The sequence below is a fragment of the Propithecus coquereli genome, unplaced genomic scaffold, assembly GCF_000956105.1.
Source record: "Propithecus coquereli isolate 6110/MARCELLA unplaced genomic scaffold, Pcoq_1.0 Scaffold334, whole genome shotgun sequence".
NCBI classification, from domain to species: Eukaryota; Metazoa; Chordata; class Mammalia; order Primates; family Indriidae; genus Propithecus; species Propithecus coquereli.
The window spans coordinates 1,804,423-1,818,063 of NW_012148997.1; the positions used below are offsets into that span (position 1 = coordinate 1,804,423).

General features: G+C 45.0%; 1 protein-coding gene across 1 annotated transcript; it reads left to right on the forward strand.

Annotated features, from left to right (window-relative positions):
• The first annotated feature begins 11,307 nt into the window (after positions 1-11,307).
• LOC105815418 (olfactory receptor 2F1-like) lies at positions 11,308-12,234 on the forward strand. The gene has a single exon (XM_012650566.1). The coding sequence runs from the start codon at positions 11,308-11,310 to the stop codon at positions 12,232-12,234; it is 927 nt and encodes a 308-aa protein (XP_012506020.1).
• Positions 12,235-13,641: the final 1,407 nt, after the last annotated feature.

Below are 13,641 nucleotides of genomic sequence, written 5' to 3' on the forward strand. Positions count from 1 at the left end.
GTATTTTCCTTTTTGGCCTCCCTTTGGTTTCAGTGTCCCCGGGTCCACCCTGCCTGGCCAGAAGGGAGCTTCCTAAGCTGGAATTCAACCTCTCCTTTCAGCTCGCCCCCACCAGCCCTCTGTGGGCCAGAGTTGGCTTCCAGGACGGGATGGAGCCCTGAAGCGTTTTGCATTTAATGCAAAGTTTGAGGAGCAACTCCAACCAATGGAGCTTCTGCAAAGGTGCCTCCAAAATATCTCTTACAGCCTCCTGAGGGTGGCATAAAACACTTCGTGTTCGATGCAGAGAACTGTTAAAACAGCTTGTATTTTGCAAAAGAGAAAAATAAGAAAATGTTTAGTTTACAAGCCTCAATAGGATAGAAGCAAATGTGTGAGGAGATAAAAATTAATTTCTGTTCATAGCATTGGCTCGACTAGCACCTTTCTCCTAAAGTGTTCAAAGTTCAACACAAATATGCCAGACGTTCACGGAGGGCTTGCCAAGGACCGGACACTGCTGAGTGCTCTACACAGATTATCTCGTTTAATCTTCACAAGAGCCCAGGAAGCAGATATTATCACTCACCTTATTTTACACTGGAAGAAACTGAGACAATGGAGACTTTTACTTGCCCATCGTTGTTAATGCAAAAGATGAGAGCCAAGATTCAGATGCGGGCAGCAGGGTTTGGAACGTACACCTGTGCTGCCTCCAGAGGGGTCGTGGTCTGCCAAGGAGATGAAACCACCTCTGTTACACAGAGGGCATCCGATCCTGAGAAGATTTTAAAGTCTTGGGAAAATGTCACAGTCAGGATGGGATTCCCAGGTTCCAGACCACCAGATCTCAAATCTATTGTGTTCTAGAACTGGCCCACTGAGCAAGCTGAATTCACAGGGCATAATCAGAAAATAGCTGTGTTCTTCCTTACTCCATACCATCAGCCAGCACTGCGGGGTTGGTCCTTCCCTACCCTTGGACTAAATCCACGTAGCATAAATTTCCTGCTTCTGCCTAGAAAATAAAAAGGGTTTTAGTTACTTTCAGTCCTCAAAACATTCTCCTATCACTCTGAAAAATATCCAGTGTAGTGTAAAATCAATACTCTGAACCTCATTCTAAAATGAAGCTTCCTTTGCCTCCAAAGCCCAAAAGCTTAAAGTGGATAAATTGGCTTCTTCTGTCTTCTCTAACCTTCCTAACTTCCTCACCTCCTTCCCTACCCGGCCCCCACTAGACCCTTCTGACACATCCCAGGATGGAGCAGGGGAAAGAGCCAGGTGAGGGCAAAATGTCCTTGCTGATGGGCAGTAATGCCACCTGGGAGCTGAAGGAGCACAAGAAAGAGGTCAGACTCAAGAAGACTAGTCAAGGTATGGAGAACAAAGCCAGAGCGTTGTTAATCGTGAATTAGTGCCTGGAAAACCTGGGGACCGGAAGGAGGTAGGAGATTAGAATCTGTATTAGTTTCCCATTGCTGCTGTAACAAATCATTACAAATCTGGTGACTTAAAACAGACACATTTATTCTCTTACACTTCTGGAAGTCAAAAGTCCAAAATCAATTTCACTGGGCCAACGCAAGGCTTTGGCAGGGCTTGTTCTTCCTGATGGCTTCAGAGAAGAACACATTTCCTTGCCTTTTTCAGCTTTTAGTGGCCACCTGCATTCCTTTGCTTGTGACCCCTTCCTCACATCCTGACAACGTCTTGCCATCACTATGACATCTCCTTTTTCTCATTCTCATCTTCCTGCCTCCCTCCTAAGGGGACCCTGTGATTATATCAGGCCCACTTGGATAGCCCAGGATAATCTCCCCATCTCAAAATCATTAACTTAATCACACATGCAGAGGCCCTTTTGCTAAATAAGGTAACATTCACAGATTTGGGAGATTAGGGTAGGATGTGGACATTTGTGGGCGTCATTATTCAGCCTATCACGGGATCCAAAATGTTAGGGCAAAACTGAAGCCAAAGTTTAGGCCTGGAGGTGAGCCAGAAGGCTCTAGAGATAAAAGCAAGTCAGCTTCCTCATCTAAAGGCCAGGAAGCAAGTTGTATCTAAGATGAGCAGGAAACACCCAGGCAGGATGCTTTTCTCTGCTCCTTCTGGGTGTTAAGAGACATCATTTTGCTTCATTGGGTCATGGAGAAGATCCTGGCAGCAGAAAGAAGCTTTTCCTTCTGCTAACCTGGATGTGCAGAATTTCAGAACGTCAGAGAAGGAAGAGACCTCCATGTTGTCCCATTACAGCCACTTCCTTTCAGAAAGGAAAGAATGCAAAGCCCAAGAGTTGAGATCTGACATCAGACCTATCTGGATTTTCATCTCGGCTGGCTCTTCACCAATTGTCTCCCTCTGGCCAAGTCTGTGCCCACCTCACAGAGCTGTTCTGAATTTGACAGAATAACATGTTCCCACCCTCCCTCCCTAGAAAATGGCACAGGCCCAGTGCCCTCTTTGGGGTCAAGCCCGTACTGACCAAGGGGAACGGGGAAGGGCCTTTCAAAAAGAATCAAACAGGCTTTTAGGAAATATTTCACATGCCTATGTTTAGTGGTCACACTCTGAACATCTCATAGCCGCTGGTGTTGCAGTCTGACTTGTCCTGGCTACATTCCTCTGTCCCCTCCCCTGGCCACAGAGATCCACAGCCCCAGGCAGTTGCATCCATGAAAGAAAGGAATGGGAGCAAATCTCTGGCAACCCAGGCCAAAGGCCAAGGAGAAGCCGAACACTAATTCAGGGCTGGGGTGCAGACGGAGCACAGAGATGCAAGGCTAGGGGCCAGTGGGGAGAAGAATTCCATGGAATAATTTCCATAAAGGGCAAGGAGAGGGACAGCCACATGGAGATGAAAATGAAAGCCCAATCTGTGCACTGGGGGCAGGTGGGATGAGCTGATGAAGAAGAGAAGAGATGCCCGTTCCCGGTCCAAGATGGACACTGTATGGGGAATAGTACATATAAAGATAATACTTTGGGTAAATTATATCAATATATTATTATCTTTATTAATCCCAAATTTCTGAGCTCCTGAAGCATCTATATCAAAACCTATAACCTTTAGATTTGGACACTGAGATTTTGATAAACTAGGATACAGGGAACCCAGGATAGGACATAAGGGAAACCTTGCATTCCTTAAGTAGAGAAAAACCTTCCCTTTTTGGCACAGTTTGGGGCAAAATATAGGAAGAGAAAAGTAGGAGAAACGGACAATCAAATACATGTGTCCTGATCAGCCCTCTAAGAGACTAAGGCCTCAGGGGATAAGGAGAGGGCCAAAGGTGGAAACGCTTTTCTGACCCCCATTTGGAGCCCTGCCAGGAGACTGTGTTCAGGGTGACTCGGAGGCTCCAAAGAAGCTGGAGGACAGCAGAGGAGCAGCAGTGGAGCAGGGTGCCAGGGAAGCCAGTCTGAGACATGCCCCTGGCTCCCTCCAACATGGGGTGCCTGCCTTCCATTCCTGTGTACCTCGAGCGGGAGCTACAGAAGGCAGCTGGAAGTTCAACCAAAAGACCTGCCAGCGGGGATCAGCTTGGTGAGAAAGAGTGGTCCTGCAGCTGAGGGCTACAGAATGCACTTCCCAGCCCAGGGCTCCGGGAGAAAAATCAGTCAGTTCTTAGAGGTGGGGTGTGTGTGTGTGTGTGTGTGTGTGTGTGTGTGTGTGTGTGTGTGTGTGTTTGGGGGAATCATAGCATCAGAAAACCGGAAATGGGACCATTTCAACAGAGGGATTGCCACTGAGCCTTGACGACAAACAGACCACAGGTTCCCAGCCACAGGCTTCAACAGCGGATGCTACAGGATGCTAATGTGGCTAATGCCACATTAGCCACATCTCAACAGAAACCTGTCGTGGGAATGTGAGATGAGAGTGGTTGCCTAGCTGCAGGGGCCAGCACCAGGACAAGCATGAAAGAAGAGTGGTTCTACGCTCCCACCCCAAATCCCATGAGTTAATACTGTCAGTTTTTATCATGTACCCAGAAGCCATGTTGAGAAAGGAATAAATAATAATAAAAAACACTACTCTGATACAAGGTTGAACCTCAAATTAATAAAATATTTACCTGGAAAGATTATTGTAAGTCAGTATAGACCATTTATACTGTACCGAGATACTTTTAATTGGTATATTATTTGCTTTTCTCTCCCCTTTCCATGTGACACTCAGGATGGTGACTCAGGAAGACAAGATCCTTATAGAAAACAACTTAGCTACAATTTTCATGGAACATCAGTGAAAAGTATTTAAATTTTATCACATAGGCAAGTTGATCTTGAAGTAAAGATTGTTCTGGACTTCATATTTATACTTGTAATCTATTAAGGAAAGACTCATGTTCCAGAAAGGGGCGTGCAGTACCCAACTAATGTTAATATACAATAAGGAAATTACATAAGGTTTCAACGAGATGATTCTTATAAAGCACTTAGTGTCCATTAAATTTTAGTTGCCAAGTCTTTCTTTTCTTATCCCCACTACCACCACTTGAGTGGTTTCCCCTAAGTCACATAGTTGGTAATGCTCAGAGAGAAGATCAAAGCATAGAAACGCCATTTAAAATTTTTCATCGGAGTGCAGACAGGGAGAGAACAGTACTCAGACCCACTCAAGACAGCTAATTAGTGATGAGTTGCATCCGAGGCTACTGAAGCTCCTGTGAAGTATGGCAGTTGTTGGCTTGAGTAGCATGTTTCTCAGAAGGTACTTCTTACATTTCAGTGGGGAAAGAAGGAGAAAAGTTAATTTTGGTAGAAATGAAATGGAGAGAACTGAATGGAAAAGGTTAGTAACTGAGAACCAGATATAGGAGTTCCTTGGGAGTGAACTCATCTACTGACAGTAACAGGAAAGCCTGGTGGCAGGAAACATCAGCATGGGGAAGTCTGGGGTAGGAAAGTGGGTAGCGGGGGTGAATTCCGAAGGGATGAACGGAAGACCGGACGAGCACAGACCTGTGCCCACGCAGACATCGCAGGAAGCTCATTATGTCCAAGGGCCACAGGTCTGAATGGTGCATAAAATATTGGTTCCTTCAATACAACTCCTGGTATGAATCAGTCTCAAAGGAAAGAATTACTCCTATCTGCTTACATCCACAGTTTGGAACCCACGATGGAATGACTTCTGTCTCAGACCTCAGAATCTAGAATCTAGAATGAAAGGAAAATACTGCCATGTGCACGCTGAAAAACATAGACTTCCAGAATGGCAGGATCCTCTAGGTCTAATCCAATCGCTTCATTTTACAAATGAGGAAACTGCAACCCAGAGAGACTAAAAGACTTGCTCAAAAACCACAAAGCTGTACTAAAGCCAGAGTGAAACCCCAGAGCATTTACACCATAGAATATTTGCGGGTTTACCTTGCATGATATAAATAATCCAAAACATGTAGTCATATCCTTTGCTGAGACACAATTTTAATTATACCTTTCCTCCATCCTTTAACACTCACCCAAAGGCTATTCAGCCATGCTGGACATTATGACAGCGAGTTGATGTCCTACTGTCACTGTCTCAGTGTGATATTTATACCAATAAGAATTTTAAAAAATTTCATTTGGATACATACTAAAAATATGCTTTTTGTAGACATTTTTAAAAATATTGACAAGCAAAAAGGAAGAAAATGAAAATATACATAATCCTATTACTCAGAGAGAACCCAATGGTATTAATATTTTATGGTCATCCTTTCAGTTCTTTTACCTACTTTTTTTTATCTAGTAACATATCATTTGTCACTTTAGTATTTGAAAAAGTAGGAAGGATGCATTTTTTTTTACCAGCATGAAGCATTTTTATTAGCTGACAATATTGTGTAATCTGGAACATGATACCCAACAGGTCTTTGTCTTTACCCCTGAGTCCCCTGTATCAGTTCACACCGAGTCCACTTTTGACGTACATAAGGAGACCCATCTCTCAGGTGTCCCTCTCTCTTCTTCTCCCTCACAGTTCCCGCAGTTTTCTTTTTACCTCTGACCTCCCTCTCAATCTTTGGCTGCAGCTGTCAGGCAGACGTCCCAGCAGTTTTTCCCGTCTATGGACCCCGAGGTGGGGAAAACTCTCAGTTCTTTGGGATCCTGAGCTTAGCTGATGGTGGAAGGAGCACAAGTGAACCAGAAATTCTTCAGGTGCTGCCCAAAGGGGAAGAGTGTGAAGTGAAACAACAGTTCCCTTGTCCATTGGCATTACCGTGACAAATCTTCCAGATAAGTAAACTTGCATCTTGCCAACATGGGCCAAGTATTATCAAAGAATTCTAAGGGGTCACACACTGATGTCTCTGTTTTTTTCTTCCCATCCTACCAAACATCCATGTTCTGTTACCACAGAAATGAATAGATTAATTTCGGGAATAAAACCCCATCCTGACCCATTGTTTCCTCTGCTCCTTCTAGTAATGCCAGTGAAGAGATTAAAACTTTGCAGAAGATGACCAAGACCTGGGAGAACCAGATTAGTGAAAGCTGGAAATGCTTCTGGTGGTATGAAAATATGCAAAGGAAACATATCTCAGTAGAAATGTGATATGGGAGACCAACAAGGAGGCTGCGGAAATAGTTTAATGACTGTGAACCTGGGACTTAATGGTTCTCAGGACGCAGATGTGATAGTTCTATTGTTTAATGCATCTTCTCTGCTCTAAAACTAGATGTCACTGGTCACTAAAACCAGGTGTGTGGGAGAAGGGGAAAAGGTGCTTTCATCTTTGCCCTTTAGGAAGAACAGGTTCTGAAATTTTAGTTTCTCTTTCCTTTTCCAGCTACTCTCAATCCCTTCCCGCCGGGCCACAGAAGTAAATGTTCCTGTTTCCTGACTCCTGCCGAATGTCCCTAGTGATGCCATAACCTTGAAGGACAGTGAAAGACCCAAAAGAGTCAGCGAAGGTCTTGTTAGCCTAGGAACTAGAGGGTAATTAAAAGTTAGGATAAAATGTTTTCAGAATGTTTACTCCATGGGGAGCTTAGAAGAGGGGGGACCTGCAGTTGCAGAGAAGTAGCTGGGGGAGGAACGAGTAAGGAATACACCCAGAGCAAGTAATTGTCCTCTTGGGATTCTTGGTTCTGAGAAGTCACCCGCTAAGACTGACAAAGTAAAATCTCCATCCCCAAGAAGAGGATGGAAGATGCTTCAGGGACTTCCTGAGAGATGTGCTGCCTCCGCCTTCACAGGGAGTCCTGTGCATGAGGTGAGCACCCAGCCCCGGGAAGTCCACACAGGCAAGGTTGACAGGAGGAGGTGAGCGGACAGAGGCCCCAGGGAGCAGCCAGGTCTGTCCCAGGACCCTCCACTGTGCTTTTTTCACTGGTTGTAGTCGGAAGCTGTTTGGATTTTTCCCATGACCTACATGATGCAACTCATTGTTTTCAAGCCACTTGACGCCATCCTCATCCTTGGTCAGTCATCCAATCCACATTGTAAACTGAAGTGCCCAGTACATGTGGACACACATTCAAAGGGCTAAAGAATGGAGCTCAAAAGGGAAAGGGCTCTTTCCTTGGCCTCGAGGCATTTGTATTCTGTTGGAGATAAGAATTAGTGAAGAAGGTATGGAGTTGGCATAAGAACCAAAAATAGACATAGACTTCCATCTTTTCTTGAAAAAGAGATGGCGAATACTCTCAACCACCAGAAAGCATGACTCCTGTGGAACCAAGGCAGGTTTGGTCCCTGATGTGGTGGAAAAGTTGGTGTTAGGGGTCCTTCCAATACAAGAATCATCAGGGATGAACCTGGGGAGGTTTACACTTATCAGAAAGCTACTAGCCTTTCAGCCTTGACTTGAATAGGTTTCTCATTTCTACTGTTACAGCCTCCTTTCCTATTTCCTTAGGCTCTGGTTTTGAGTCCACTGGCCCCATTCATCGACACCTCCTCAATCAGTTGTGTGTGTGTGATCTGAATCCTTTGATCCTAAACCCAGTAGCTCCTATCTTACTGCCTGCAGGCCCACTACCTATGCATACTTAGAGGGATCAAAGACCAAGAACTCCACCTTTCCCTTTAATACTGCTTTAAACTATAGCTTATGTGTATTCACTTATCACAAAGCTTTAGAGCTGGGTGAAATCTTGACGGTTGCCTAGTTTAACTTGCTTACTCTGCAGATGAAGAAACTGTGGCTTCAAAATGTAGCAATTGACCCAATAATACATAGATGGATTATTGATACAGATTGGAACCCAGGTCTCCTTATGTGAATCTTAACATACCTTAAGCCACATCTTTTTCGAGATGCAAAGGCATGAGTTTTTTTGTTTTTTTTTTTTTTTGCTTCTACTTTATTATTTCTACATATTTGCCTGGCTGTTTACATAGCCAGAGTCTATGTCTCTGGTTACCAGATGTGATCATTGAGCTTCCTCTGAACGCTCCTATGATAAAATCATGCTGACTCACCCTCTCTGTCCTGCCAGGCTGAGTTTCTGAAGAGGGAGGCCAGACCATATTGATCTGTTACCAGCACCTTCTATCAGACCAGGCTGAATGTTTACCAAGTTCAGCAAAGTGGAATGAAATTCTCTAACTATCCCAAAAAGCTGAGAGCAAGACTATCTACCAGTAAAAATAGTTTATCATCATCTAAAACAGCCTCAAAATTGATTAGGATAAAAATGTACTGAGCTCACACTGTGTGTAGAGCACGGGACTGCCTACCCATGGGGTACACACAGAACCTTTACCCTAATTCTTCACTGTATAAGCAGGGTCTCTGAAAATATTAACAGGTGGTTTAGGCAATAGAATGGATTGCAAAGGGAGTTTATGACCAATATTGTGTTAGTTTTCAGACCTTTATAACATATTCATGTTGTTTCCTGTCCCTAGATCACTGGATAGAATCTACTTCAGTAATATGGACTCATTGAGTATGTTGAATATAGTAGCCATAGCCACTGTGATTACTTAGTACTCTGCAAAGCACATTCATACTCATTGGTTCATGTGATCTTAAGATATTTTGAGGTGGGCATTATCCTTATTCGCACATTTCAAATGAAAAGACTGAGGCCCGGGGAGGTCGGCAGGCTCACAGAAGAGGCAATTGGAGCTCGGATCCCTTGACCTCTCATTCAAAGCTTTCCCACTCCCCACACACAGGGAGCTGTCCTGAGCCTCCCACCTAAGATTCCACAAGTGCCTCCCTTCCCAGACCACACCTTTCCGGAACTCCTTCCTGCCCCTCACCCACAGGCTTGGGGAGAGCTGATCCATGCAGTGCAGCTTGGAACCTTGAGCCAGCTTCATTCCCAGGGAGATCTAAGACCTGGGCAAAGTACCTTACCACTGTTCCTTGGTTTTCTTGCTTATCAAATGAAAGGGATGAAACATTTGGCCTCCATGTTTTCTTTCATTTCAAAGGTTTGGTTACCTTCTGGAGGGAATCTCGATCCTTGACACCAACTCTCAAGGTCTACGATAGCAAGTGGCCTATAGATCATAGGTCAGCATTGAGTTCCTTCTGCTGTTGGTACAAGGCAACAGGCTCTGTGGGTAGCCACAGGCTCCCGGGGGCTGGGAATCCAGCTGGGAATCCCAGCTCACTGCTTTCCAGCCCTAGAACCTCACCTCCAACCCTGAGAACCCAAAGCCAGCTTCTGTTCTTAGCAGTTTCTACAGCGATACCTTCTGCCCACTGCAAGGCCAGGACTGGACAGAAACGAGAGATGCCTGCTCCATCCAGGTCCTCTGCTCTCTCCCTCCACCATAAGGGCTCCTGCCAGTATTTTCTCAGACAGAAGAAACCTCAATTGAATTATGCATCTCAGTCCCCTTGTATTTGATTCTGTGGCTCCACTGTGGTTTCCTTAATGCCGATGTATTTCATATGTCATCTGTTTGGCTGTAGTGGCTTTCACAGACATGCTCTCATTAGAGTCTCAGATTGGACCAAGATCTAATTTTTTTTAATTTCCTATTTGATTCTGTGGCACTGCTGATTTCTAAACACAACTTTCTAATGTTGAAAGGCAGGGTATTTCCTAGAGATTGGTTGAAAGCACAGTGCCCGATATACTCAATACATTTTTAATAAATGGATTAATTAATTTACTAATTAAATATTTTTAAGAGCAGGATATATACCCGGATATTACATTTCTATTAAGAAAAACTGTAGCATTTAATTCTACTTCTTCTGCAAGACCAGTCAGCATGCTGGAAGGGAGATGGCCTGGTGCAGCCTTAGCTGGAAGAAGGCTAGAAGAGGAAGGACTCACTCTGTTTGAAAAGATTCAGTGGATTTCCATCACCTCATACTCAGTAGTAATATGTGAGTATCATTAGTCTTCAAATGCTCTTGTTACATTATTTCTGTTAATCACTTATTTAAACATCCAAATAAATGTCTGCAACTCACGACATAAATTGCCTATTATTGAGAAGTAAGACCTAACTATAGTGGTAATTTAATTACAGAGCTCCAAATTTAATTAGCCAAGTACTAACCTTGTTCTTCTCCTTCATAGCACTTAGCACAATTATACTTAATTAATCATTTGTAATTATTAATTCAATCTCTGTGTCCCTAGTTAAATTAGAAGAACCAAAAAAGCAGGACCCATGTTTCTGTCTTTCTTGCTCACAGACAGGTGTCCAACACCTGGGACAGCTCCTGGCACACAGAGGGGCTTGGCAGCACTGGGTTAACGGCTCTGAGCTCCATCTGGATGAAGGGTGACTGAGGATGTGAGAGGGCTCCTTCCAGCAGCTTCCAGGACTGGGTGGGCCCCTGCAAGAAGCATGAAAAGCAGGTGAATCCGGGGTCAGGTCGGGAAATGACTCCGGAAACCCGCGGTTCCCTGTGGTTCTCAAGTGTCCGACTACAGTGCTTTGCCCACTGCCACCCCACAGTGAGGAATCCTCCCTTTCTTTCCTGTCCTCGCCTTTCCTTCCCTCCTCTTCTGCTTTTTTACTTTTCTTCCTTAGTTTTCCTTTTTCTTTGTTTTCTTTTTTCTTTCCTTCTATCATTCTTTTTTCTCTATCTTTCCTTTCACATTGATAGATTACATCCATATAACTGGCGCTGTGCTGGGTTCTAAACATAAAAAGGCGGCCGAAACAGGGACTTTGTCCTTCAGGATCTCACAGTTTAGTGTCAGAAACCAAATGTCCCTTTATCTGAGGCCTTCATTGCATTCTCCCCTAACAAAGTAGGTTAAAAAACCAAGGCTCAGTGTTCCCATTCCAGCCCCAATCCTAGTCCAGGACTTAATCCAAGACTCCTAAAGGGAGACCTTCACTTGCTCTCCTAACTCTACTCCCTGGCAGCCTGATCTGCCTGCTCCATGGAGAGGGACAACATGACCTGGGTGAGTGAGTTCGTCCTAATGGGTCTCTCCAGTGACAGGCAGACCCAGGCTGGACTCTTTGTCCTGTTCGGGGCCACCTACCTACTGACCCTGCTGGGCAATGGGCTCATCCTCCTCCTGATCGGGCTGGACACACGACTCCACCTGCCCATGTACTTCTTCCTCTGCCACCTCTCCTTCGTGGACATCTGCTACACCTCCAGTGGGGTCCCCCAGATGCTGGTGCACTTCCTCCTCGAGAAGAAGACCATCTCCCTTGCCCAATGTGGAACCCAGCACTTCTTCTCCCTGGCCCTTGGGGGGACTGAGTTCCTGCTGCTGGCTGCCATGGCCTATGACCGCTATGTGGCCGTCTGCGACCCCCTGCATTACACGTCCGTGATGAGCCCAAGGCTCTGTGCAGCATTGGCAGCTGTCTCTTGGCTTGTAGGCCTGGCTAATTCCGCCGTGCAGACAGCAATCACCATGCGCCTGCCCACCTGTGGGCACAACGTGCTGAACCACGTGGCCTGTGAGACACTGGCACTGGTCAGATTGGCCTGCGTGGACGTCACTCTCAACCAGATGGTCATAGTGGCCTCCAGCGTGGTGGTGCTGCTGGTGCCCTGCTGCCTGGTCTCACTGTCCTACACCCACATTGTGGCCGCCATCCTGCGCATCCGCTCCACCCAGGGACGCCGCAAAGCCTTCGGGACCTGTGCCTCCCACCTCACCGTGGTCTCCATGTCCTACGGGATGGCCCTCTTTACACACATACAGCCCCGCACCACAGACTCAGCTGAGCAGGACAAAGTGGTGGTGGTCTTTTATGCTGTGGTGACCCCTATGTTGAACCCTCTCATCTACAGTCTGCGCAACAAGGATGTGAAGGCTGCTCTGAGTCGAGTTCTGATGAGGACTTCTGAATTAAAACATTAGAACGTGGTTTTTGTAATGAGAAGGCTTCACACTGAAGACAGTGGGCATTAGAGTGTGCTCTCCTGTGTAACAGGTGTGTGCATGTGTGCACGTGGATGTGCATGTGCGTGTGTGCATGGGTGCATGTGTGTAAGTAAGGGAACAGGTGGGAGGTCCACAATCTGCACTATACTGTTTTGATGTAATAGAGAAATGGGATTGTATCTGTTCTCTATTTTTGGTCTCTGCCTTATTCCAAAAAAATGTGAATTACAGCAACTTAAAAATACACACACCCTACAGAAAGTTAAATGAAACACATTCATTTTCTTAAATGAAAGAAAGCAGGGGGGAAGATATACTAGTGTATCTGAACCAGGAAGGAAGATTAAATCAGAAGTCAGGGCAGTGCACAAAATTTATGCCAAGAAAATCTATTTCCTTGCTAAAATCTGCAAATATGTGTCTAAACTTTTCTGTAGTCAGTGAGAAAAGGGAAAAAAAATTCACTGTGCCCATGGCATCAAACAAGCCTCAGGTCAGAGGTACAAAGGTCACCCTGTGACTCACACATCGTTCAGCCCAGCTCACTAGGGTGGGGAATTCACACAAGGATTTGGGGGCAAAATCACAGCAATGGTCCCCTCATCCCTGATGAACATGAGTGGGCCATGCAAGTCACAGGGACGTCCCTTTGCTTGCTTCCCTTTTGAATTTGCAATGGTGGCAAAGGGCTGGCCGGAAAGTCAGATGTTCAGGACCTCGAACAAATGTCTTTCTACATTGGGTCCAAGGATATCCTCGTGTGAAAACCAAGGGGTGTATTCAGAGCTCCTCTTGGCTAGAAGGCCACGCTGCACATGACCAGATGGAGCCAAGGCATTCAGCAAGGGAAGAATCCTATTTCTCCGTGGCAAAAATTGTGTTCTGCTCTTATAATACACAGATAAATTATTGAGTTCTCAACACCCTAGACCATAAAGCAAAGCAGTGACGATTTTATCTTGAAAAATGTTTGAAACAAGCTTTAAAAATCAGCATAAAGCATCTCCTTACCTAAATAGTATGGATCTCTGGTTTGTCACAACACAAATAAACAAAACATATAAATTGATACAATTCAAACTTCTACTCAGTCTGTTGCAAAAATGCTAAAGGATTGAGGAGAAGAGAATGGAGAGCTTTTTTAAATTTTTAGCAAGACTTTTTTAAAATTGAAGTTAAGTACACATATCATACGATTCACAATTTTTACCATTTTAAAGTGTACAATTCATTGGCATTAAGTACATTGGCAATGTTGCACAACCTCATGTCTGTCTAGCCCCAAAACATTTTCGTCACTCCCAAAAGGACACCCCACACCCATTAAGCAGTCCCCTCCGCCCCCAGCTCCTGAAAATTACTAATCTGCTTTGTGTCTCTATG

Excerpts from the sequence above, each read along its gene's own strand:
- LOC105815418 (XM_012650566.1), top strand. The coding sequence starts at position 11,308 with ATGACCTGGGTGAGTGAGTTCGTCCTAATGGGTCTCTCCAGTGACAGG.